Here is a 25,961-nt window from a genome sequence, read left to right as displayed (position 1 = left end):
CAAGTTAATTGACAATCATTATATTATACTTCATTAAAAAATGAATTTATGTATTACTACAAAATGAGGATATCAGCCATTTGGCATTTGTGATATAAAAAAGATTACTCCGACAGTCTGAACAAAAACAGACGACAAAAGTCAACAGTCAAAAATTCAACTCCAGACACCAACCCCTCTCCCGCCCCCCATCCCCCTCCCCCCCCAAAAAAAAAAACAATTACCAAACCCCAGCAAATGAGTTGTGACGCTCTAACTTTTTTCTTTCTTTTTTGCTGAGACTCTTTTAGCACCTCTTAAAAACTTAGCTGGAAAAATTTCAAAATTCCAACAGCTACACAAAACCCAAAATTTGCAAAACTCCAAGAAAAAAAAAAAAAATGTTACACCAGATGAAGAAGACAACAAAAAACTTGCATTGGTAACAAAAAATTATCTAATCCTTCTTTTCAAGAAAAAAATTCTCCAAAAAGATTGAGAGACATTTTGCAAAGTGTCTCAAACCTTTTCAGACCATTCCCTTTTTTCTCACCGGAAACTTTTTCTTTCTTGATTTTCCGGCAGCCCCTTTTCTGCTTTATCAGGTTAAGATAAGAGTAAAGAAAAAATCCACAATGTGAGGCACAGAGTTTTCTCTCTTTACTGGTGAGTCACATCTGTTTCACTGACCACTCAAAATTCTCCAAGATTATCAACTTTCTGCTTTTTCTTTGAGGAATGTTGATGTTTACTGCATTTTCAGCTTTTTCACCACTTGGGTTTTCATTTTCTTGAAGTTTAGTGAATACCCTTTTGAGGATCTCCATTTATATGCTCGTTTTAGCTTTCAACTTTTGGAATTTTGTTTGGTCGATAGTGTTTTTGTTGTTCAAATTTGTACTACATTTGTCCCAAAGATCCAATTTTTGGAGAAAATCTCTCTTGCATGTGCACCTAGATATGTTTTCTCTTATCTAATTGTTCCTTTTTTTTTTGCTTAAAGAATTTGAGATGTAATATATATTATATGTGTATGTGGACACAAGGTTACTTTGTAGTGTATATTTGTCAAAGTATATGTGTTATCATTGACTTTTTCATTTTAATTTATTCAGTTTTTGGGATATTATAGTAGTGATTAGGTCTTCAACTTTGGATGCTGGCAAAACATTTTCTAGTGTCACTTTAAAGCCTTAGAATAGTGATTGAATATGCTTAAAAGGGTCATTATATTGACCTAAATTGGGTCCCATTTGAACCAGGATTTCAATCCAAACCTATTTTTTTAAGCCATTAATATATTTCTTCATGTTCCTAGTTTTCTTTGTTTACTGTTATTTTATGGTCCAGTTTGATATTTTGTAGGTCATAAGCTCTTAAATTCAATCTTAAGCTGTGGATTGTTTTTTTTTTTTTTTTTTTATGTTTTCTCACAAGGCAAGTTTCTTATAGGGCAATAGAGGAGCATTTGATGTTTCATGAATGTGTCTGCAGGCAGTATTCATTGCCAGCTCCTTCTCACTTATGGTGCTTTGAATGTCTTTTTTGAGGTACCAAACTGTATATTTTACCTTTATCCTTTAATCATACCTGCATACGTTCTCATCATTTTCCCACTTTTTTGTTTGTCTGATCTTGCTGCAAACCTGGAAGCTATTGGCAGTTTGGGAGTTTGACCTTAGATTTGATAGATGTAATGCAATTCCTTTTCAAAGGAATAGTTTTTACCTGGTTTTGGTTTCTTATGGTCGTTGTCATTCTTGATTTTGTAAGCCTTTACAGTTGGTAGATTACTTATATCAGTTAATAACACAATATCAAGTTTCTTGCTTGTTGTAATCCAGCGGAATGAGTGAACAAGTTTTTTGTTGATATGCAGAAGCTGGAACCAGTTTTCTGTCTTTTCATCTGCTTCTGCAAGCAGAAATAGACATGGATAGAGGAGATAGAATAGCCTCTTATTCGAATTTGCTGCTTTCTGTCTCTATTGGGTTCTTGCTCTTTTCAGTAGTCAGTTCACAAATTCCGTTGGGTTCCAAACTAACCGTAGAAGAGAACAATTATTGGGTCTCATCCAATGGGAACTATGCAGTAGGATTCTTGAACTCCTCGGACCAGTATATCTTTGGTGTCCGTTTCAATTCGATTTGTATTCCTAGCAGTGAACAAACAGCCATTTGGACTGTAGGGAATGTTAAAGTTAGTAGCAAAGCATATTTTGAGCTTTCCAGTGGTGGGGAAATGATACTGTTTGATCCAGCAACGGAAAAAATTGTTTGGCAAAGCAAAACTGGCAATGCATCTGTTGGATCAGCTGTTCTGCTTGATAATGGCAACTTCGTTCTGTTAAATAGGAATAAGATTGCTGTTTGGCAGAGTTTTGAAAGTCCATCTGACACATTGCTTCCTGGCCAGAGTTTATCTGTTGGCCATACTCTTCGAGCTTCTAGCAGGGATTCTTTAGCAAGTTATTACAGTCTTGTTATGAATGTTTCTGGTGAGATGCAACTTAGGTGGGACTCCACTGTCATTTACTGGACTGTTGGGGGTCCTTCTCAACCTGCTGTCCGGTCCATTCTTGGCTCTGACGGAATCCTCCGACTACTTGATCAAAGATCGAAAGTTGTTTCGTCTGTCTATGGTGAAGACCACAGTGATCCTGATGTGAAGTTTCGGTTCATGAGACTAGATTCTGATGGTAATCTTCGGATGTACTCATGGGAAACTAATGCCACGTCATGGAGAACAGTTTGGCAAGCTGTAATCAATCAGTGTGATGTCTTTGCGACCTGTGCTAACCAAGGTATATGCATCTTTAATGCATCGGACTCTTATGTTTGTCAGTGTCCATTTAGATCTACTAGAGACTCAAACACCAAATGTCTGATTCCATACAAACCAAGTTGTGAGTCTGGTTCATCCATGATCCGATATGATCATATGTACTTGTACGGGATATACCCACCAAACAAAACAGTTGTGCAAACCAGTTTGCAGCAGTGTAGAAGTCTGTGTCAGAAAGACCCGTCCTGCCATGCCGCATCCTTCATCAACAATGGGACTGCACAATGCCACATGATGAAGTCCCAATACATTGGCGGTCAATCAGACCCCTCTTTGGGTTCCATTACTTTTGTCAAGACTTGTTCAGATCCAATTGCTGTTTTACCTGCGCCTATACCTGCTCCGAGAAAGGTATCACAGAAGATCTGTGTTGCTTGTCTATTAGAAGTCGCTGCTGGATCAGTTGTTGTGTTTTTCATGCTTCAATTCGGGATTGGAGTTTACCTGTTCAGGAGAAGGAAAAGTATGATGCAGAAATCTGCTCCGGCCCATACAGTGCCTAATGCTACCGGTTGCATCGTGTTTTCTTACTCCGAAATCAAAGATCTGACAGACAATTTTAAGCAACAAATTGGACAGAATGTGTTCGAAGGTGTACTTCCAGATAACAGGCTTGTTGCGGTTAAAGATCTTAATGCCTCTATAGAAGAAAGGAGATTTCGGAGTGCAGTCCTAAAAATAGGAAGTATATATCACAAAAATCTTTTGAGGCTGGACGGTTATTGCTGTGAGTCAGGCCACAGGTTATTGGTTTATGAGCTTTCCAAATATGGTTCGGTTGACAAATGTTTAGAAGAACCTAGAATGTGCAAGAGATTGACATGGCGGAAAAGAATAGATATATCTTTGTCAGTGGCGAGGGCCATATCGTACTTGCATACAGGATGTAGGGAGTTTGTTAGTCATGGAAATTTGAAATGTGAAAACGTGTTCTTAGATGATGAATTAGAGGCTAAAGTTAGTGAATTTGGGCTGAGGACGATTCAAGCTGAGGCGTCAAGTAGTGGGGGACAAGCAGAGACAGATGTAAAAGATTTTGGCAAGATGATGGTTGTATTAATCACCGGACGCCAAGATGTGGATGAGGCTTGTTATTGGGCATATGAAAAATGGGTAAAAGCTGAAAGGGAAATGGCCACTGATCAGCGAATTGAGGGTGGCGTCGTCTTGGAAGAGTTAGAACGAGCATTTAGAATTGCATTTTGGTGCTTACAAGGTGATGAACGTATGAGGCCATCAATGGGAGAGGTAGTCAAGGTACTGGAGGGCACTCTGTCTGTCGATCCTCCACCACCTCCTTTTGCTCATAACCAACAGAGGCCACCTGAAGACGAATCACCATATGAATCATATTCAGAACTGTAAAGTTCTAATTCGTCTATTTCATTCCCAATCAGTCATCGGTTTTTGTACAGAACTAACTACCAGGCACCTTCAGCTTGACACGATGTAGAATGCCCAGTTTTTGCTCAATCTGAGAATCAAGATGAGCACTCCCGCTCTGCCTCCTCCGAAATTGTAACATTGGTATGTAACCCTCCAATTGCAATTTTTGTATAAGAAAATCCTGATTGAGAAATCCAGGTTACTTTTGAAAGTTTTTGATTCTGTTCAAGTTAATTGTTACTGCTTATTGCATTTGTTCACAGTTAATATTTGTTTGGAGGTGACTAATCTTCCTTAACTCTGCCCAAAATGTCTACTTGGCTTGTGCTCTCAACTTGCTCTGGCCTTTTTTTTCTAGTCGGTGGCCCTGTCTTAACTAAAAACTTCAAATAATCTTGTAAAGCTTAGGTCTAAGAGGTTGAGGATGAGGTTTTTATCTGGAGATTTATGCTAAGGATTACACTGACATTAAGTCAACCCTAACTTAAAATGGAACTTTGGAAGTTTGTGTCTCTATTTTGTTGTTTAGCAGTAGTGTCGGGGTCAGTCTGCACACACCTCGACTATTTCATCAGGTACATGTGATCTTTAAGGATTACATTGACTATTAAGTCAACCCTAATTTAAAATGGAAGTTTGGAAGTTTCTCTTTTTTCTTGTTTACCGGTGGTGTCGGGATTAGCGTGCACACGCCTCGACTATTTCATCAGATACATGTGATCTGTAAGGTTTACATTGACCATTAAGTCAACCCTAAATTAAAATGGAACTGTAGAAGTTTGTGTCTCTATTTTCTTGTTTAACGGTTATGTTTGGGTCAGCCTGCACACACCTCGACTATTTCACCAGGTACATGTGATCTTAAAAAGATCACTAACCATTAAGTCAACCCTAACTTGAAATGGAACTTTGGAAGTTTGTCTCTTTTTTCTAGTTTAGCGGTGGTGTTGGGGTTAACATGTGTACACCTCGACTATTTCACCAGGTACTTGCGATCTCCGGAGTATCATAGGCATCGTGTATCTTTACCACCAAAACTTAGGCAGATAGAGAGAAGCCATTTACGCATTTTGAACTCTATCTCCATTGTTTTGACGCATTTCGTTGACCGGTAGGTCATGCTGTGGAAGGTTGTGTGTTGGGTTGTGCAAGCTGTACTTTTGTAGCCTCTGAATAGATTTCATTTTCCATGAACATGCATGGTCAACATTTCAGCAATGAACACAGTTTCATAACTTTTATTAATGAAAGAGTTGTTATCAGTCAATAATAATTTATGAATTGGACGTTGTCTCTTATCTGTCTGGTCCATCATGTATTTATATTTTAATTTGTTGTCAAATGATATCCCTTGAATCATGCACGTAATATATCAAATAATTAATTGTTTGATGTGAGGTCTTATAATTATTATAATAAAAAAATCATTTTCGTTAAACATTGTTGTCATTAAAAAAAATTATTTGGTAGTGCTTTAGGTAGGATTGTTGCCTGGAGACCTAGGTTACTGATTCATTCATTTATTTGTTTTTTAATTTACAAAATGACAAGCCTAATAAAAAACAAATGTTTTGATTTGATATGATCAAATGAAAAGTTTTCCGATAGCATATATTATTGAAACTTCCTGGAAATTTTTCACTTCCCCATAAATGTTTTTTGTAAAATATAGAAACGAAGAAAGGAGTTATTTTTTGTTAATTTTTTGGTTCTGAAGTTACTTTGAAATCACATTGAACCGAAGTTTGTATAAGTGAAATGTATTTTGGAAATTTGGATTTCCTAAAACGAGGACGTGCAAGGTTTACTTTAAGGTTATATTGCTCCAATTTTTCTTGATTCGTTTAAAAAAAAGTAGAAAAATGAACAGCAAAAACATGTAAGATATCATGAAACAGTTTCAAGAAGGATTGAGGGAGCTCACTAAAAAATGGGTGAAATTCAAAAATAGTCTGATTTATAGATGGTAATTGAAAAATAGCCGCAGTTTCAAAAGTAATCGAAATTTAGCCACTTTTCATGTAAAGATAAATCTGAATGAAAATACAGTACAAAATTCGAAAAATATTCCAGCATAATATACTAGACTTCCAGCATAATCTACTGGACGTTCAATATAATATACTGGTCCAGCATAATATGCTAAAATTCATACACATGTGCTCCAATCTTCAGTATATTATGCTGGAACTTTCCGTGTGTTGGAGTTCCAACATAATATGCTGGAAGTTCATACACATGTACACAAATCTCCAGTATATTATGCAAAAACTTTCCGTGTTGCAGTAAAATAATGGCTATTTTTCAATGATATTGCAAACACTGGCTATTTTTCAATTACCAGTTCGAAAACTGGCTAGCCCGTGTTGTTTTCACCTAAAACGGGAGATTGACAATAAGGGACTTTTTGGGACTTGTCTTGAAATTTTGTCCCCGTAACTGATAATAGAAGAATTAATCCAAATAGTCGTTCATCTAACCACTTAAACTAAAAATAGACCGTGAAAGTATAATATATATGTATAATTTATGTATTGTATATGTATAATTGAGTATAATTAATGTATAATTTATGTATATGATAAGAAAAAGTAAACAATGAATATGACCGGCTATTTGTATAAAGATCCTTTGATAATATTGTTGGAATGACCAAATATGTATAAACATGCGTTTAATGAAACGCCAGACCAAAATAAGGTTGAGCGGTAGAGGTGCAGCAAGAGCAACCAAAATCGATAAACTACGTCATGCACAAGATCTAACAAATTGGTAGGACTATATGTTATATTCAACCTAGCTATCTTGTTGCACAACACACAAACTCTACCAAATCATCATAATTTAAAAACTACGGACGAAAGAGTAAAAAGACATGTCAGAAGGATAGCAAACAAGTTATGACAAAACGGTAGAATTTCATCCTTTTTCACAAAAATGTAGAACTTTTAAATATATTGATCATATCACTATAGTTCATTTGGTAGAGAGACTACCAGATTGGCGGAGCTTAGCGCTACCGGATATATTTCACCAATGGTACCTTATTTAAAGTTATAAAAAGTTATGTCAAAAAAAATAGAACTTTAAACTATATTGATCATATTACTGTAGTTCATTTGGTAGAGATTCTACCAGATTGCCAAAGCTTAGCTCAAACTTCTTGTTTTGTTCAAATGCGCATAACTATGATATTACAGTAGACATTAAAGTATATGTATTCTACTAATATATTTAAATTGGTTGTGAATCCTACCATATAGGCATAACTTAAACCACATAATCAACTTATTTACATGAAAGGCGCAATAACATAAGTTTACATCCGGAGGACATATATGTCATTTGGCTCACCTAATAAATACGCGAGGGCTGTTTTGGTAATAAAGTCAATCAGAGACATTCTTTAAAGACCAACACCGTCCAAAGTTTTGTTATAAAACTCATTGTTTGCATCATAAAGTTGTAATATTCTATCTTTCTCTACTCTTTCTTTTCACTTCCTAGAAACCATAGGTGTATCGAGAAAGTAGCTCAATCTTAATCCATTGTATCCCTGACAATAATATGTTCCTCAAAATTATTATTTTAAAAAGAAAAAAGAAAAAATAAAAAAATAAAAAAGATTAAAAAAATAATCAGACAAGGTATTGATACTCTAAGGCCACAAATTGTTGGTTGTTAAGCAAGCACACACAATTGGGATTCTATCAAATTTTCAAAATCATGACTATGCTCATTCTGTCTGAGTTGCATAGGCTGAGACCCAAGTAAAGGTGTCAGAGGGGTGGGCCGGGTCGGGTTGACTAAAAAAGTGATCGGCCGATCACCAATCCAGGCCGGTTATCGGATTTTTCAAATCGGGTTTAACGGGTCCGGGCCCATCCAGTGAAATATTGAACCATAATGGTTACGGCCCTAAGGGACCGGGCCGGATTTATTATTATTTTTTGTATTTTGTATAACTATCGTAATTTATATTAATATAAAGTAAAAATAAAAAATAAAAAAATAATCTTATAAAAAGAGTGTTTGAATAAAGGATGCAAAAACTTTAAAAATATTATATTTGAATATTTCATTAAGAATTTAAGATAATAGAATACAATGAAGATGGAAAGAAATTGCACTTATAATTTGTAAGTTCTTTTTTTATTTCAAACTTGCAAAGTAAAGTTTACATTTAACAACAATTAAATTAACGAAAAAGATTAAATTCAAAGTTTAATTATTAAATATAAAATTATAAATCCAGAACTTCAAAGGTTTTGCATTGCCTTAGTAAATTTTTCATAATCAATATGAACTTCTTGGCCATCTTCTAGAGTGTTAAATTCAAAGGTTTTCATAGTTTCATTTCAAATTTTCATTGCATAATAATACTTCAAATTAATCTAAGAAACTAAAACATTAAGCATAAATACGTCTAATAATTTTAAAATAACACAAATGATCTCAAATCAACTTAAATACGAATTTCTGGAGGACGCTCAAGACAGCTCTTCATATGCCTCCTTAAACAGCCTGTGCCCTCCCACTTTCGACGAAGATTTAAGACTCGACCATAGTTCTTGCACTTTATTTTGTGAACTTCCTCATTTTCTTCTACCACCTCAAAGTGTTCCCAAACATATGAGCGCAATCTAGAAGTACGGGGCATGATTTAATTTGAATTGAGAATTTGAGTTTGAGAAATGAGAGATGAGTGAAGAAATGAAGAAGAGGGGGGTGTATTTATAGTTTTTCAAAGGGCTAAATTAGTAATTACTAAAAGTGTTATTTTTTAAAATAATTGCTCCAAAAGGGTTATTCTTGCAAAATATCCGTTGGGCAATGGTCAAATTGGAAGCTGGCCGTTACCAACGGTCAAATGAATTTTAAAAAATAAAATAAAATCAGATAATAGCCGTTGAACCGGTCCGGGCCTGTCCGATTAACCGGCTCAACCGTGATTTTTCTTGATCGGGTTTGACCGTTCTGGTTAACCGGTAATAAAAATGTAAACGTCCCAACCTCCTAACCCAGCGCTACCCGGCACCCTACCATCGGTCCGGGTCAACCCGGCCCGTTAAACACCCATAGATCCAAGTACCGAAGTTTTAAAACTCTCTCATTTTAGTATTCCCTACTGGTGCATGTGTATAATAGATCACGAGACTCTTTATCACACTTAAAACATGTTATTATTTATTCTTCTTTTCTTTTCAAATGTTTAAGTTGTTGCAAAAGAAATTGCGGGGTGGACAGTTAATACTTTAAGCTTTTAGCAACTAGGCGGACCTACGTAGAAGGGAGGGGTCACAGAACCCTAGTAACTTCGAAAAAATCTTAGTTGGATTATGCGAGTGATGAGAAGTTTAATGTGCATAATTGTACACAGCCTGATATGACTTTTATGATGAGTAAATTAAGTCGATAAATTAGTAATATCGACCAAACTCATTGGATGATAATGTAACGAGTTTTGAGGTATTTGAAATATGCTCAGGATTATACTTTGCATTACAATAAGTATCTAGCGATTATTGAGGAGTATAGTAATGCAAATTGGATCACCAGATTAATTAAAACTAAATCCACAAGTGGATAGGTTTTTACAATTGGTGGAGGAGCGGTGTCTAGGAAATCGTCCAAGCAGACATGCACTGCCCACTCTACAATGTAGTCTAAGTTTATAGCTTTAGAAAAAGCTAGTAAAGAAGCTGAATGGCTCCAGAAATTCTTCATAGACATTCCATTTTGGCCAAATCATTGGCCCCTATATGCATACATTGCGATAGTCAAGCGGCTATAGAAAGGGGTGGGAGCGTTATGTATAACGGAAAGCTAGTCACATACTATAAAGACATGATAGCATTAGACAATTACTCTATAGTGGAATTATCACAACTGACTATTAGATCCACTTGCAAAAGGCCTAAGTAGAGAGGTGGTTGAGAGATCATCAAAGAAAATGGAACTATGGCCAAGGACAAGTCATCATGGCGGTAACTCTACTTAGAAGACTAGAGATCCCAAGATCTAGATTCAAGGAGATCAAACAAAGTTATGATTGACGGTTCAACATTGTCAAAAAGAATTTGGCTCATTCTCGTAATAAAGATAATATTTAGTAACAAGGATAAAGCATTACAGCTTTTTAATAACTTTTAAATTTAATATGAGATTATCAAATAGTGTATCTATAGAATTACATGTTTATGAATTACCTATGCGAGTGTGAAGTATAAACCGCTTCAATGAGAATTCTGTAAGCCCAATTCTCTATACACTAATGAAACCAGGCGGTGTTCATGGCGGAAACGAACATTAATGAGAACCAAGACGGTTGAGGTTGATTGTGTGACTTATGTTGTCTAGGTATACACCAAAGCTCGACGGTTCAAAAATATCAAATTTATCGATTGATCAAATATATCCGATATATATTCACAATGAAAAGATCAAAGAAAAATCTACTTATTCAGATGCGAGTAATCTTTGCTTGCGAATCACACAGTTTTTTCATACATATTTTTCAACATATAGTCATTTCCGATTCATGTGGGAATTGTTGGATTTTTAATAAGGTGTGAATGGGAAATAATACCTTTCAGATTGCATTTCTTCATCTCACCTTTCATTACTTATAAATTCAGAGGTTTGACCTTATTTTCAATACACTTAATTCATTGAAAATATGAAAAAGACTCTCCCCTTTTTTTTTCTTGCATTTCTGCATCGTTTTCAAAAGCAAAACGTAAATATTTTGCGTGTGATTTTCTCCGTCATTTGAGTTTACCAAAGTTATTTAATTTGAATTGCCGCTATTGCACAATAGTTTTTTGTTTTATCTTGGGAAGAATTAATCTAACTATCTTGAGCAACAACGACAAAATTAAACACAAAAAAATTGTGGGCTCGAAATATTTATACATTTACTGCTTTTATGATATTTTGGTTTGAACGCACTTGTAATAATAGAACACTCACTGCCAATTGATTTTGGTTATGATGCGTGATTTAAATTCTTCAAATCGGCAACTATTTTCAATATTAGGTGTTTTTCAGATTTAAATTTTGATTGAGTTTTGTTATTTCACAACTAGAATATTTAATGTGGCAAAAAAATAAAGAATAATGGTGGATTTGAACTGCCGGGTGTTGAATGTGGCAAAAAAGACCAAGATTAATTGTGAATCTTTAAGGTTGGGGTGGTGGGACCTGAATGTGGCAATGATAAGGTACTGGGTCTTTTTGGCAGCCATGGTGGTATAGCTTGGGAAAGATGAAGAAAATGGAAGATATGACAACTAGAGATATAATTGTAATCTCATTTTTTTTTTTGAAGTTAATCACACGTCATACCAGTTGATTGTATTTCTTTGCCATATCAGTTGCATTACTATTAGTCTTGTATTTTTTTATTCGTGGAGTTATATTTATACATGTTATTCTTTCGCTTCAGTTATCTTATTATATTGTTGATGTTACTGCTTGTTGTTAGTGCATCTTTTTATTTGTATTTGAATGGAGGGTTTTTTGAAATAACCTCTCCACCTTCACATAATAGGAGTAAGGTCTGCATACACAGTACCATTCCCAGACCTCAATTGTGAGATTATACTGAATATGTTATTGTTTTTGTATATCACACGTCACGTTATCATTAGTGTGTGACTACTTGCTCAGAAAAAAGTGGTCAAATACTTAAAAAAGTGTGTCTTAGCTACACTTAAGAAAAGTTAACTACGTGAAACCAGAAATCTAGAAACCTATTAAATTCAAAAGACTTCTTGCCCCCTCCCTTATTTCTCCTCTTCGGCAAGAAGAGCATTTATTTTTGCTTCATTGAGACAGTTTTGTGCATGTCCAGCAAACCTTTTCATCACATGTTGGCCTGTTAGTTTTTTATGAAGAAGTGTCCATCTTCCCTTTGCCTTTGTCATTCTCATCTCGCTTCTGTTTGTCTTTCTTCAAGTCCGTACTCTTCTCCTTTTTCTTAGACTTTGAAGAAAGAGTAGGATCAGAAGTTAGACTAGTTGAGCAAAAATCCACCAATGTATCCACTACCGTAATTGCATTAGGCAGATCTTTTATTTTCTGCCTATGAATTTCATTTTGTGCCTAGCCTTGTATTCCGAAAATAAAATTATGCAACTTGTACTCATCAGACATGCTTTGAATGTCCAGCAACAAGGACGTGAAATTTTTCACATAGTCCCAAATAGAACCGATATGTTTCAACCACTTTAAACGATCCCGAGAAACCCAAGACGAGTTGTTGGGGAAGAACTTGTACCTCAAAGCGTCACGAAGTTTTTTCCATGTATCAACCTTGGGTCTATCCACATTTTTATCATCTGTATTTTTCATACGCCACCACAGTATTGCATCCCCTCTAAAATATCACACCGCTATGGTGGGTTTGTCCTTAAGAATGTGAGCAGTAGAGAAATAATGCTCTAAGTCCCATAATAAGTTTTCAAGTTCTTTGGCACCTCTCACGCCATCAAATGCCTTTGGCTCATGAATCTTAATTTTGGTGTGTTCTCCACCTCCTTGGGGCACATTTACAATTGTCCGTTGAAGGATCTGAATTTCCGTCTTAATTTTCTCGTTTTCCTTCTATAGTTTTTCCAACCGCCCTTCAGCAGTTTCATGGAAAGCCTGCAATTCCACCATTTGGGTATCAACACTTTTACGAACGTGTTGAAGTTCATGTTAACACCATGGATCTGTGTCAAAATAACAACCAGATCCAGGGCGTCTTCAGTTATACCGACCCGCGCCTCCAACTTCGGAATTCTTTCACGAAGTTCTGAATTACCAGGCATGATTATTCCAAAATCTTTCACAACGTTGCTCTGATACCAGTTGTTACTGGGTCAATTTTTCTTTCGTTTGACATTGCACGACAATCACACACAATGACTCATCCCTCTTCATTTTCCTTTATATTTGGTTTGACACTTAGAATATTTAAGGCGTATAGAAATTGGACAAGGCACATACAAGAATCTCTTTCCAACTTTTTATAATGCTGTGCTACAAAGAATACATAAATCATAGCCTTACAAAAGTTTAGCCAAAAAACAGCTAAAAACTGCCTGTGACAAGTCTGTCAATGCCTATATATAGGGCCACATGACTTGTCGCATGCCATGCATATGCTGCCTTATCCTAGACTAGCACTTGACATCCCCAAGTGCAAGGGAATTCAAAATAATTCAAAAATTACAAGGCAACCACCCAAACCAACATAGCCAACTCGGTTGAAAATCAGGAAACCGCATGTGCGTGGTACACGGGCGTTGCCTTCAACTTTTGGCACCAACATGCCAATTTTGCGCCATGCTAGTGTGCAACATACCTTGCGCGCATATGTGCTAGTGCTGCATGCCCAGCACGCCCATGACACTACTTTGTCTGTGCCCATCGCGCCCATCTGCCTGCCTTGCCTTAGCTTTTCTATCCCTTGCTATGCTTTTGGTGCATGTTGCCTTTGCCTTGCCATGGCCACGCCAATAACATGGTCTTATCATGTCTTGGCACCTAAACCACATGCCATAATGCCACAATCCATCCCATCTACACATGCCCATGTCGGTTTTTCTATGGAGCAAAATGGAACTGGGTTAGTCTTTGGGCGGAGAAGGTGTTGGTTGAGTTCACTACAATTTACCAATGAGATAGACGAGCAACACGGTGGTGGTGGAGTTGTGAGAGAACAACTCATTACGTTAACATCAAACTCATTTTTACGTGAAGATTACAGGGATCCTTGCGAAATTAAGAATAAGCAGGCAATTTTTGCGTAGTCAAGACCAAAAGGTACAACTTTCTCTGCTTTTAGTACAACCGCCTAAATCACGATCTAATTTTGAATGCCAAAAGTGTATATGTTCGTCTTTCCAAATTCCAACTCCAAACACATACGGAGTATTATATATATGGGGAAAGGGAAAGAAAGTTGAGGACTTGAGGTCTCCCACTCAGTCAAGAATAATCATTTTAAAAAAGTGGAGCATCTTCCTTAGTTTAATCAACCCGAAAGACCAAGTTTACCAACCTAATTAGTCATATAGCACTACTAAAAGGAAGATAACAAAGCAATTAAAATAAGGAAGAACGAAAGATGGGACATAAAATAAGGAAGAACGAAAGAACTGATTTGAATATCATCCTTAGCAAAAGCCCAAAATCATACACGATCTTTTGCTTTAGATTCAAAATCATACATATTCTTTCACATGGAGCATTAATAGTATATTTAATTTAACAAAGTGGTGCATTTTTAGTCATAACACTGAAAAAAGCCCAAAAATATACATTATCTTTGACTTTAGACTCAAAGTCATACATATTCTTTCACATGGAGCACTAATAGTCCATTTACTTTAACAAAGTGGTGCACTTTTAGTCATAACACTAAACACATTTTATTTTTTTAATAAAAATCTAAGATCTGACAAAATATTTGTTCCCTTTATTTTCTTTTTTACCGAAAGAAATAAAGATGACATATTTATCTAGATAGCAAATAGTAAATATATATAGAATTTATTTACTATTTATCTATTTACTATACGTAAAATATATATTTTACTAAGAAATGTTAAACACCATTAATTTTTATTTGCAATAATTTTTATCCAGATAACCTCAAATGTTATCTAGATTTTTTATTATATACATAATATTTACTATACGTTAACATAAAATAAAAATAAATATTATGTTTACTATACGCTGACTCCCATAAAATAAAAAAATCTAATAAATATATATATTACATATATTTATTTTAGTAATAAAATTTATTTTACTCTCCGCAATGATTTTACGTATATTTATTTTCTGTCAACGTATAGTAAATATTATGTATATAATAAAAAATCTAGATATCATTTGAGGTTATCTAGATAAAAATCATTGCAAATAAATATTAACGCTGTTTTACATTTTTTAGTAAAATGTATATTTTACATATAGTAAATAGATAAATAGTAAATAAATTCTATGTATATTTATTATTTATTATCTAGATAAATATGTCATCTTTATTTCTTTCGGTAAATAAGAAAATAAAGGGAACAAATATTTTGTCAGATCTTAAATTTTTATTAAAAAATAAAATGTGTTTAGTGTTATGACTAAAAGTGCACCACTTTGTTAAAGTAAATGGACTATTAGTGCTCCATGTGGAAGAATATGTATGACTTTGAGTCTAAAGCTAAAGATAATGTATGTTTTTGGGCTTTTTTCAGTGTTATGACTAAAAATGTACTACTTTGTTAAAATAAATGTACTATTAATGCTCCATGTGAAAGAATATGTATTACTTTGATTCTAAAGGCAAAGATGATAGTGTTCTGTTGTTCTTTTCCTCTATCATCCTAATTAAAAAGAATGAGAAACTAAAGTCATCACTTATACTTATAGACTTCTCTCAGTATCAGAATAAGTTTCTTTACTCCAACTTGGGTACATGGCTGATCAGAAAGGCAAAGATCAATCATCTAATATTCAGCCTTCGTTTGCACTTGGTCCTTGGAAATATGATGTGTTCTTGAGTTGTATAGGTGGTGATGCTTCACAAAACTTTGTAGATCAACTATACTTAAAACTTTGCCAAGTTAGGATAAACACATTCAAAACTGATGATGTTTCAGCTGAAGTAGTGATGAATGCAATCGAAGGATCAATCATTTTTATTATTGTTCTTTCCAAAAACTATGCCTCATCTAGAAGGTGTCTTAATGAGCTTCTACATATCCTTGAGCTCAAGAAGAATTCCAAACGGTTACTTCTTCCTATATTCTATGATATCGACCCTTCTGATGTGCGCAAGCAAACTGGAATTTTCGCTGAAGCCTTTGAAAGGCATAGAACATGTTCTCAATCAGAGCAAACCATTCAATATTGGAAAACTGCCCTCAATAAAGTTGGTAATTTATCTGGATGGGATCTCAGGCATGCTGCTGAAGGGTAATATTTCCTTCTTTACAGTCTCGTTTCTTTATAACATTTATGAACTATTTCATCTCCTTTTTTGTCAGTGACTATCTCATCTAAAATATGTGAAAATTCTTTTTGATATATAATGTGTGTGTGGGGTGCTAAGATTTGAACTCAAGGCCTCTATCTGATTTTACTATAGTTAAACTGCGTGACCACCTCATCTAAAAGTTTATGTGGTTAGTGAGTGTAGGATTGCATCTAGATGTTCATAACACGCAGCGGAAGATAATAACAATCGTAGGAAGATCTTTTCGTGTTTAAAACTATTTACATATCAAAGATCGGATCTAAGACATAACTGGTGAAGAGAGTCTCGTTTCAAAATTTCTTCGATAGCGCGAAGACTCTATGCGTATCCACACCGAGACCGACCCTTGCTATCAACTCTTTGATCAATGAAACACGCAAAAAAATTGATTGAAAAACTTGTGCTGAAATTTTTCCCAAAAATCTCAATTCAACGGTAGAAAAACAAGGAATACTTTTTTTCTTGTAATTGTATTTTCTCTCTTGGAAAGTAATTTTTCTCACGCAAATTTTCTCAATTACCCTTTATATAGCATCACCTATAAACTCTTTTCCTATTTGGTTGAGGTAATGACTTACTTAGCATAAAGTTTATTCCAAAAGTAAACTTCATGGAATATTTTATATGGAAATTCGAAATTTCATCTAATTGGCATCCGATTTCAAATCCAATTCCAATTGGAATATAAGTATCAATTAATATATTATATTAAAAAATACCAATCCCATTCTTAATGGGTTTGAATCAACCTCATGTCCTCCCTTAGACTTATTGGCAATCCAATCCTAAATTGTTTTTTCCAAATAAGTCTTAATCATTAATCAAGAGATAATTTAATTTTCTATTCCAAATAGAAAACTTTAATTTATTCACAATATTAATTATATCGTCCGTGCTAAAAAAAATAATGATATTTCATTTGGACTAATAACTACATTTATTTGACTAATTAAATTCTTTAATTTAATTATCAAATAATAAAGTAATTAATCCTTTAGCAAAGATCAGAACACTCGTTAGTGTGCGACCCCATAGGTTCAATACTATGCCGACAGTAAATTTATCACATCAATATACTAATCAAGGGTGGCGTCTAGTAACACTCTTTAATGACCGGATAGAATGAAGTATAGGTTCAATACTATGCCGACAGTAAATTTATCACATCAATATACTAATCAAGGGTGGCGTCTAGTAACACTCTTTAATGACCGGATAGAATGAAGTATACAATTTACTCTCAAGAGCCAGTAGAAGAATAATATAGTAATTTCTTCTGTCCTTATAGCTCCGGGTCACCCTAGGATATGGTTCAACTGTCAAATCCTAATAGGCGACCAACTATGTGTTCATGTCAAATATAATCTACCATTGAATGACCTAAGAAACTCTTTTCTTCTTTCATTCAATTGCCCTGGCCAAGGTCTTAGTTTTGTCGTTTATAATTCATGACAACATGGAGCTTAAACTCATTACCAAGAGTTGACAGATTTCATCTTGATCAATCACTAATTCTACAAGTATTTAATCATACCCAATATCTTTTTAACTATCGCCCTAGGGCCATAGGTGTCTAGTATCAAAGCACAATAAATAACTTGTCAATTACTATGACGATCTCAGGTCAACGGAAATTCTTACATCACATTCTTCAAGAGAATATCCTATTGACAATTTATGGTAATTCTAACAATTAGGAATTATCCAATGAGTCGGTTCAATGATCATATCTCTATATGCATCATTTATCTATGTGATTTAGTTAATGAGATCAACTAATCTTTATCCAATAAAGACGATCACATAAATATTGATCTAACCAGATTACTAATGTCCAAATTAACAATCCATGATCAAGAACAAATTTAGATTAAATTATAAAAAACTTCACTCTCATTATCATGATCTTCATCATAATGTCAAGTCTTAAAATTTAATCAAGGACCTTATCAAGTTAATAAAATAATTAATAATAACTATGATAAAAGAATATCAGATGCCATATATTTTTATATTAAATAATATTCGCAAAAATATGTTCAAATCATCAAATGTGAGATTGGATCTAGGGCATATCTACTATATCCCTAATAATTTCCCAGTTGCACTAGAGTCAATCGTTATTTCTTCTTTCCCAATTTTCACTTGTGCTTGGCAAATTCCTTTCCGCCAAGAGCTTTAATGAATAGGTCTGCAACATCTTCCGTTCCATCAACCTTTTGAATCTCAACGTCTCCACGTTCAATGATCTCTCTTATCAAGTGATACCTTCAAAGAACGTATTTGGATTTTTGGTGTGATCTTGGTTCTTTTGCTTGAGCAATAGTTCCAGTATTGTCACACAATAATGGAACTGCACCTTCTATTGAAGCAATCACACCAAGTTCAGTTAAGAACTTTTTCATCCGTACAGCTTTCTTAGCAGCTTCACTAGCTGCTATATATTTTGCTCCAGTCACTGAATCAGCTATTGTAGCTTATTTAAAACTTTTCCAACTCACTGCACTACCATTTAAGGTGAATACATAACCAGAAATATATTTGCTATTATCTCTATCTAAAGAGAAACTTGCATCAGTATAACCTTTAAGTTTCAACTCAGAATCTCCATAAATGAGGAATTGGTTTTTAGTCCTTAAGAACTTAAGAATGGTCTTCACCACCTTACAGTGTTCCTCACCAGGATTTGCTTGATATCGGTTAGTCATTCCTAGTGCATAAGCCACGTCAGGATGTGTACATGTCATGGTATACATGATAGCTCCGACTGCACTAGCGTATGAGATCATACTCATGTGTTTTCTCTCTTCAAGTGTTTTAGGACAATCCTTCATACTGAGAGTAATTCCAGTGCCAATCGGTAGATAACCTCTTTTCAAATTATCCATGTTATACCTCTTTAAGATGGTATCAATGTACAAAGACTGGGAAAGTCCAAGCAGCTTCCTTGATCTATCTCTATAGATCTTTATTCCCAATATATAAGTTGCTTCTCCCAAGTCTTTCATGGAGAACTATTCAGATAGCCAAATCTTGATACTTGCAGTGCCGGTATATCATTCCCTATGAGCAATATATGACCAACATACAGTACTAAGAATATAATTGTGTTTCCACTAGCCTTTTTGTACACACAAGGTTATTCTTCGCATCTAACAAAATTGAACTTTTCAATTGTCTTGTTAAAGCGAATATTCCAACTTCGAGAAGCTTGCTTTAGTCCATAAATGGATCTCTGTAGCTTGCAAATTTTATTATGATCAGACGGAGATGTGAAACCTTCAGATTGTGTCATGTACACATCCTCTTCTAGCTCACCATTAAGGAAAGTTGTTTTCACATCCATTTGCCATATTTCATAATCATAGTATGTTGCTATAGCAAGCAAAATCCGAATTGATTTGAGCATTGACACAGGAGAGAAAGTATCGTCATAGTCGACTCCTTCTTTCTAACGATATCCCTTGGCAACAAGACGGGCTTTGTAGGTCTCCACCTTTCTGTCTCCTCTAATCTTTTTCTTAAAAACCCATTTACAACTTATAAGTTTTATATCCTTTGAAAGTTCAACTAAAGTCCATACTTTATTTTCCTTCATGGATTCCATTTCGGATTCCATGGCCTTTTGCCATCTCTCATAGTCAGAACCTTGTATAGCCTCTTCATAGGTCTTAGGGTCGTCATCATTATAATCAACGTCATTTGATACATCTATCTAATTTGATACTATGTTAAACTGCCTAACCACCTCATCTAAAAGCTTATGCGGTTAGTGAGGACATACCTTTATTTACTTAATAATATCTGTGCTAAAAGAATCAGATGATATAACTTCTTGATTTAACTAAAGCAGACTGAGTAATAAGTAGGACGTCCTGCAAATAGTTCTTTTTTTTTTTTGGAACAATAGGAAGTCTTTGATACTGAATTCACCAGTCTTATTGAATGTTTAGTTCCACCTGAAGTTCCATCTTAGGTTAAGTTCCACTTTAACCAAACACTTAGAGATGATTATTATTTTGCCTTTGTCACTTCCTATTGAATTTTCTTTTAATTACTAAATGGCAATTCCCGTTATTGTTCAAGAAGCAAATGAATCAAAGGATCAGCTGTATGGTGTTCTTTTTTGTTTTTTTGGCCTTTTGTTGTGTTTAGCTGAACCAAGTTATTTCAGGTTTGAATCAAAATTTATCCGTATTATCATTGAGGAAGTCTTACACGAAGTCAAATCTCGAACACCCCTTTATGTTACCAAGCACCCCGTGGCTCTTTCTCCCCGTGTTAATCAAATAGAGAAGTTATTGTTCAAAGGAGACGGTGATGATGTTCGTGTGATTGGGATTCACGGCATGGGTGGAATTGGCAAAACAACTCTTGCAAAAGCTGTGTTTAACCAAGTTTTTCAGCATTTCGAGGCAAGTTGCTTTCTTGAAAATGTGAAATCAGAGGCTTCTGAAAGACATAATGGATTAGTTCATTTACAAGAGCAACTTCTTGGAACGATTCTTAGGAGAAAGATCAAAGTGCACAATGTGGATGAGGGCATTACATTGATCAAAGAAGGGATTTGGCAGAAAAAGGTTTTCATAGTCCTTGATGATTTGGATGATCAATGCCAGTTAAATGCATTACTTGGAGAACGTGATTGGCTTCGCCCGGGTAGTAGAGTTGTTATAACAACCCGAGACAAGCATTTGCTCAAAGAACTACATTTGAATGAGCAATATGAAGCCATGAAATTGGATCACAAAAGCTCTTTACAACTCTTCACTTTACATGCCTTTAGAAATGCACCACCGGCTGAAGACTATAGTATGCTTGTCGATGGCATTGTAACTTACTGTGCAGGAGTTCCACTGGCTCTTCAAGTTTTGGGCGCTTATTTGTCTGATAAAAAGATTGAAGAATGGAAAAATGCAGTGGACAAATTAAAGATGATTCCTTCTAACGATATTCATACAAAACTCAGAATAAGCTTTGATGGACTTCCTGATGATTTTACTAAAGCTGCTTTCCTTGATATTGCTTATTTCTTCTTCAAAATCCAGAAGAGTGAGGTCGTAGGTATATTCACAGCTTGCGGTTTCTACCCTGAGGTTGAAATTTGCGAATTGATTGACAAATCTTTGTTAACAATCGATGAAAATAAGCATTTGAATATGCATAATTTGATCCGGGATATGGGACGAGAAATTGTTCATAGGGAATCACCCGATAACCCGGGGAAGCGTAGCAGATTATGGTGCGCTAAAGACATTTCCGATGTACTCATAGGACACAAGGTATCATACTGTTCAATTCAGTTATTTTATAGACGTTGTTCATTTCTCAATAATTCTCTTCCAAGAGACGCCATTAGTATGTTAATGTTGTTAGGATTTTGTCCTATTTTCTTTCTTGTCTGATTTATCGTCACCAAGGTTTGTTTTATTAGCTTCCGAATAACGCCTTGTTATTTTCGATACCAACAAAGGTTACCCTTTTTCCTTGCTACAGGGCACAAAAGCAGTTGAAGGAATAGTCCTTGAATCTTCAGCATTGAAGGAAGTACCTTTTAGTACAAAAGCATTTGAAAAAATGGCCAAGTTAAGACTCCTACGCATCAATCATTTGCAGTTATATGGAAGTTTTCAGTATTTACCAAAGTCACTAAAATATTTGCATTGGCACTATTGTCCTTTGAAATGCTTGCCATCTGACTTTTGTCTGGAGAATCTTGTCATTCTCAACATGAGTTTTGGCAAATTCAAGGAATCCCAAGCGCCGTTAAAGGTTTGGCACGTCTTCTCATTACTGAATTTTCTGATCTTTCTATAATAAATTAAACAAAGAAGAAATCTTACTACTATCATTCTTATTTGTGTTCTACTTTTGGGAATCAGTATTTCAAGTGTTTGAAGAGCTTGGTATTCTACAGTTGTGAGTATCTCAAGAAATCCCCAGAGTTTGTTGGTTTACATAGTCTTGAAAAGTTATCATTTGGTTATTGCTCAAATTTAATGGGATTGGACTCAACAATTGGAGAATTGAAGAGACTTCGTATTTTAAACGTAGCTGATTGTAAGAACCTACGAGAACTCCCACGAAGAATCTGTGAGTTAAAATCACTTGAAATCTTATATCTCGATAGCTGCACAAAACTAGAAGAATTGCCTGATGATTTGGGAAAGTTGGAAGGTCTGAAAGAGTTGAATGCAGTTGCAACAGCTATTACAAGATTACCTGGTTCTGTTGGACATTTAAAGAACTTAGAGATGCTATTGCTATCACAGGACCTCGTATTGAAAAGACAATCCAAATTTTCGGACATATTCTCAACTTGGTTGCAACCAAAAGGAAGCCTTAGTAGAGTGGGATATTTACCTTCTTCAGTTTCAAGTTTAATTGCTTTAAAAGTTTTACAAATTGAGAACTGGAATATGACTGAAGATGATATTCCTTTTTCTCTTGCGAGTTTATCATCTTTACAGAATCTATGTTTTAGCAATAATAAGTTTCATGTTATACCTTTCAACCTTTGTGACCTTTCTAGTCTCAAGCATCTGAATTTAAGCGAATGTCCGAATCTTAAAAGTATCCCTGAAATTCCTCCCACTCTTCAGAATCTCAGAGCTTATAATTGCAAGTCGTTAGAGAGACTTCCAAATTTGTCAGGTTTGAAAAGGTTGAAGGAACTGGAATTGTTTCGTTGTGAAATGTTGACGGAGATTCAAGGGTTGGAGAACCTTGATTCTGTTAGAGAAAAAAGTTTATGGAGCTGCAAGAGTTTTGGAAGACTACTTGACGTATCTAACTTGAGTAAATTGAAGAACTTGGATCTTAGTCACTGCGAAAGATTGATAGAGATTCGAGGCTTGGACAACCTTCGTTCCATACGCTACATCAACTTATTCAATTGCAAGGGTCTCAAAAATCCTTTCACTGAAAACTTCTTCAAAGTAAGTTTAGAGTTCTACTACTAGGTGGAGTTAGTGGGAGGGACTAGGCTGTTGCTGATCCTGCTCTACTAGCTTTGCATTTTCTATTTTTCAACATTTAAAATCTTTTGAAGAGGTTCACTTTACTGTTGCCCCCTCTTTCTTCCTATAAATTGTACTTGCCTGAGCCGAGGGTGGGTCTCTGGAAACAGATTCTCTACCTGCATAAGGTAGGGCTAAGGTCTACGTACACACTACCCTCCCCAAACCCCACATGTGAAAATATACTGTGCATGTTGTTTGTTTGGTTCATTCTTGTATTCAATCTATCATATGGTATTACTTATCATGATTTGCGTGAAACAGGTCCATTATGAACATGGTAGTGAGCTCCAACTAGGGCTTTGCAACAGCAATGTTCCGAATTGGTTTAGCTACAAAGTAGATGGATGTTCAATGTGCTTCAATATGCCTCTACAAGTGGAGAGTACATTCTTGGGCATGTTTCTTTGGGTTGTTTATGGAACAGTGGATGAAACTAAAAATGTTTATCCTAAAGCCACCATTGTCGATGAAACAAATGGCGTTGAGTTTAACCATCGTCTGTGGACAACCATATCCTTTGCAGAAAACTCGTCCATCCATTACATACCACGAAATTACTTCAAATGTCCGGTTAAAGGCAGAGAAACGATGAGCATTCTTATTGAATGCTATGACTTTCCAACTGAAGATTTTGTTACGAAATGTGGAGTTTATCTGTTGTACAAAGACAAGAATGGCCAGGTTCATTCTTTGTCTCCTGGTTTTCTTTAGAATCGCAACACGGGCTTGTGAAAGAGAAGTTAAGGCTAGTTTTCTGCAATTTCAGGTGTGATGATCATCTTCTCTTGTATTCTTTGATTTTAGTATAATTGACATGCTTTCGTTCTGCTTTTAAAAATTGTTACATCGCGTCAACTAAATTGCTGGTTGGTTCTTTGTCAGACTCATCTCAGTATCCTTGCATATTTTTTGGCTGTTAATGTTTATAGGAGATCTCTGATACGGGCAAAGGTTATGGCTTCCAAACCATCTCTTAAATACGATTTATCATATGCATATAATTAGTTTAAATGTTTATGATGATATATGAAATGGTGAATGTTTATGATACGTATATGATTTCATTTTGATGAATTCACAAGAATTATGATGTGAATTATGATTTGCTATGTATAATTGTTTTCCTAGAGAGGGAGCCGAGGGTCTATCGGAAACAACCTCTCTACCTCAGGGTAGTGGTAAGATCTGCGTGCAAACTACCCTCCCCAAACCCCACTAGTGGGATTATACTGGGTTGTTATTGTTGTTGTTGTAATTGTTTTCCTAGAGACTTGTCGTCTCACTTTTTGGAAGGAGGTACATAGGTGAGACTTATTATTGGATATTGGGTCATTCTATGTAAAAGAGACAAGTAAGTTATCCGTAAAGAAGTTAATATGGAAAAGTGGGGAATTAGTTTTTAGAAGAAAACCATATCTTTTCTTCTTTAAAAGAAAAGCATGTATACGCCTTATACACAACTTGAAGATACAAAAAACTACTTAAATTCTCCCATAAAATACATAAGACAAAGATATTTTGTTCGTGGATAAAACTCTGTTTCCAAGAGAGACGAAGTCGACTTAGGATCAATTTGTTGGTTGTGATTTCTATTCTATTGTGTTACAGGTACACAAATTCATGTCCCAGTTATTGTATTTTACTTACAATGGTATTATAGCCATGTAAAATTGCATCCTTAGTCTGGATCTCCTCTGTTGAATGGTATATTTTTTGTGTATTCTGTGTTGGTTCCTGATATGTAATTCATGTATCCTAGTTGTGTTTAATTGATTTACTGCGGTGCCCTAAAGATCAATGTAAAGTGTATATTATAGTGTGATTTGACGTGGGCTTCTATAAAAGGATCCATGTAATTTTGTCAATTAATCATTACGGAATTTTTACATGGTATAACTAATATTTACTAGGTATTTACTACCCATAACTATAGTTTGAAATAATTATAATACATAGCTAATGTTTGTCTTTTATAGCAAATTTACCATCCACAAACAATTTTCAGATCTCTTCCTCCTGCTCACAACCCTAAGAACCCATTTCTTTCCGTTTCTCATTGGTATTGTATTTCAAAAAGTAGCCACTAATGTAGATTCGTTTATCCTAACAATTATTGTCAAGGTTTTCTTGGTTATGCAAATAAAGGGCATTATATGAAGTTCGTTCTTCAAATAATCTATTTGCATGTGAGAATGCTATTATATTACGTTATTCTACAAGGCCGTCAATTATTAGTACTTATTCAAGTCATGCCAAGATATTAGCAACTTACAAAACAAGTAACCCAACACACAAAAGATGTGTGACTTTTCTGTAGAAGATTCTAATAGTATTGAAGTTAATGTTGTTGGCATAACTCAATTAAAAGAAGAATATATCGAAGGAAATAGAATAAAGCATATTTTACCAAAGTTGTTTTGTCAGATGTGATCTTTAATAGAATGGTAAAATAGATGTTCAACAAATTCGTTCAAGTCATAAATTGGCGGAATAGTTCACTAATCATTGGCGATCTCAACATTTGAAAAGTTGGTATATAATATTGGAATGTGTTATCTCCAAGAAATAAAATAATGTTTTCATAAGGTTTTTAATTAGGTAGCTCTTAATATGTATTTCAAGATATGTGTATTCTTTTTCCTTCACTAAGCTTTTTTCCACTGGATTTATCCTAGTAAGGTTTTAATGAGGCATAATAT

At 34.9% G+C, this 25,961-nt stretch overlaps 2 protein-coding genes and 1 long non-coding RNA gene across 7 annotated transcripts; 2 read left to right on the top strand and 1 right to left on the bottom strand.

The window, feature by feature from the left end:
* Window positions 1-271: 271 nt before the first annotated feature.
* On the top strand, window positions 272-5,414 carry LOC104110483 (G-type lectin S-receptor-like serine/threonine-protein kinase SD3-1). 4 transcript variants are annotated; one of them, XR_011414590.1, is made up of 4 exons: window positions 272-645; window positions 1,432-1,529; window positions 1,859-4,350; window positions 5,195-5,414. XR_011414590.1 is itself a non-coding variant. In XM_009619994.4 (3 exons), exon 3 carries the CDS (start codon window positions 1,912-1,914, stop codon window positions 4,186-4,188), a length of 2,277 nt encoding a protein of 758 aa, XP_009618289.1. In that variant the 5' UTR covers window positions 272-645; window positions 1,474-1,529; window positions 1,859-1,911; the 3' UTR covers window positions 4,189-4,493. The 4 variants fall into 4 exon arrangements, 3 of the variants coding, with proteins under 3 accessions (XP_009618289.1, XP_009618288.1, XP_009618290.1); XM_009619994.4 differs by lacking the exon at window positions 5,195-5,414 and having other exon boundaries at window positions 1,474-1,529; window positions 1,859-4,493; XM_009619993.4 differs by lacking the exon at window positions 5,195-5,414 and having other exon boundaries at window positions 1,859-4,493.
* A 3,201-nt stretch (window positions 5,415-8,615) lies between these two features.
* Window positions 8,616-9,009, bottom strand: LOC138908716 (uncharacterized). The gene is made up of 2 exons (XR_011415115.1): window positions 8,768-9,009; window positions 8,616-8,733 (listed from the first exon to the last, which is right to left on the bottom strand). It is a non-coding gene; the product is annotated as an uncharacterized lncRNA (long non-coding RNA).
* A 6,611-nt stretch (window positions 9,010-15,620) lies between these two features.
* On the top strand, window positions 15,621-25,141 carry LOC104110484 (disease resistance protein RPV1-like). Of its 2 annotated transcripts, XR_689469.4 has the most exons (6): window positions 15,621-16,179; window positions 20,415-21,522; window positions 21,737-22,012; window positions 22,123-23,178; window positions 23,524-24,028; window positions 24,871-25,141. XR_689469.4 is itself a non-coding variant. In XM_009619996.4 (5 exons), exons 1-5 carry the CDS (start codon window positions 15,680-15,682, stop codon window positions 23,971-23,973), a joined length of 3,390 nt encoding a protein of 1,129 aa, XP_009618291.1. In that variant the 5' UTR covers window positions 15,621-15,679; the 3' UTR covers window positions 23,974-24,143. The 2 variants fall into 2 exon arrangements, 1 of the variants encoding a protein (XP_009618291.1); XM_009619996.4 differs by lacking the exon at window positions 24,871-25,141 and having other exon boundaries at window positions 23,524-24,143.
* The last annotated feature ends 820 nt before the right edge of the window (window positions 25,142-25,961 follow it).

This window comes from Nicotiana tomentosiformis, chromosome 3 (assembly GCF_000390325.3).
Source record: "Nicotiana tomentosiformis chromosome 3, ASM39032v3, whole genome shotgun sequence".
NCBI classification, from domain to species: Eukaryota; Viridiplantae; Streptophyta; class Magnoliopsida; order Solanales; family Solanaceae; genus Nicotiana; species Nicotiana tomentosiformis.
This window is presented reverse-complemented; position numbering and strand designations above follow the sequence as displayed.

Coding starts and splice junctions, on each gene's coding strand:
- LOC104110484 (XM_009619996.4), top strand. CDS start 15,680: ATGGCTGATCAGAAAGGCAAAGATCAATCATCTAATATTCAGCCTTCG. Junction 16,180..20,414: donor CTCAGGCATGCTGCTGAAGG/GTAATATTTCCT, acceptor AAGTTATTTCAG/GTTTGAATCAAAATTTATCC. Junction 23,179..23,523: donor TCACTGAAAACTTCTTCAAA/GTAAGTTTAGAG, acceptor TGCGTGAAACAG/GTCCATTATGAACATGGTAG.
- LOC104110483 (XM_009619995.4), top strand. CDS start 1,912: ATGGATAGAGGAGATAGAATAGCCTCTTATTCGAATTTGCTGCTTTCT.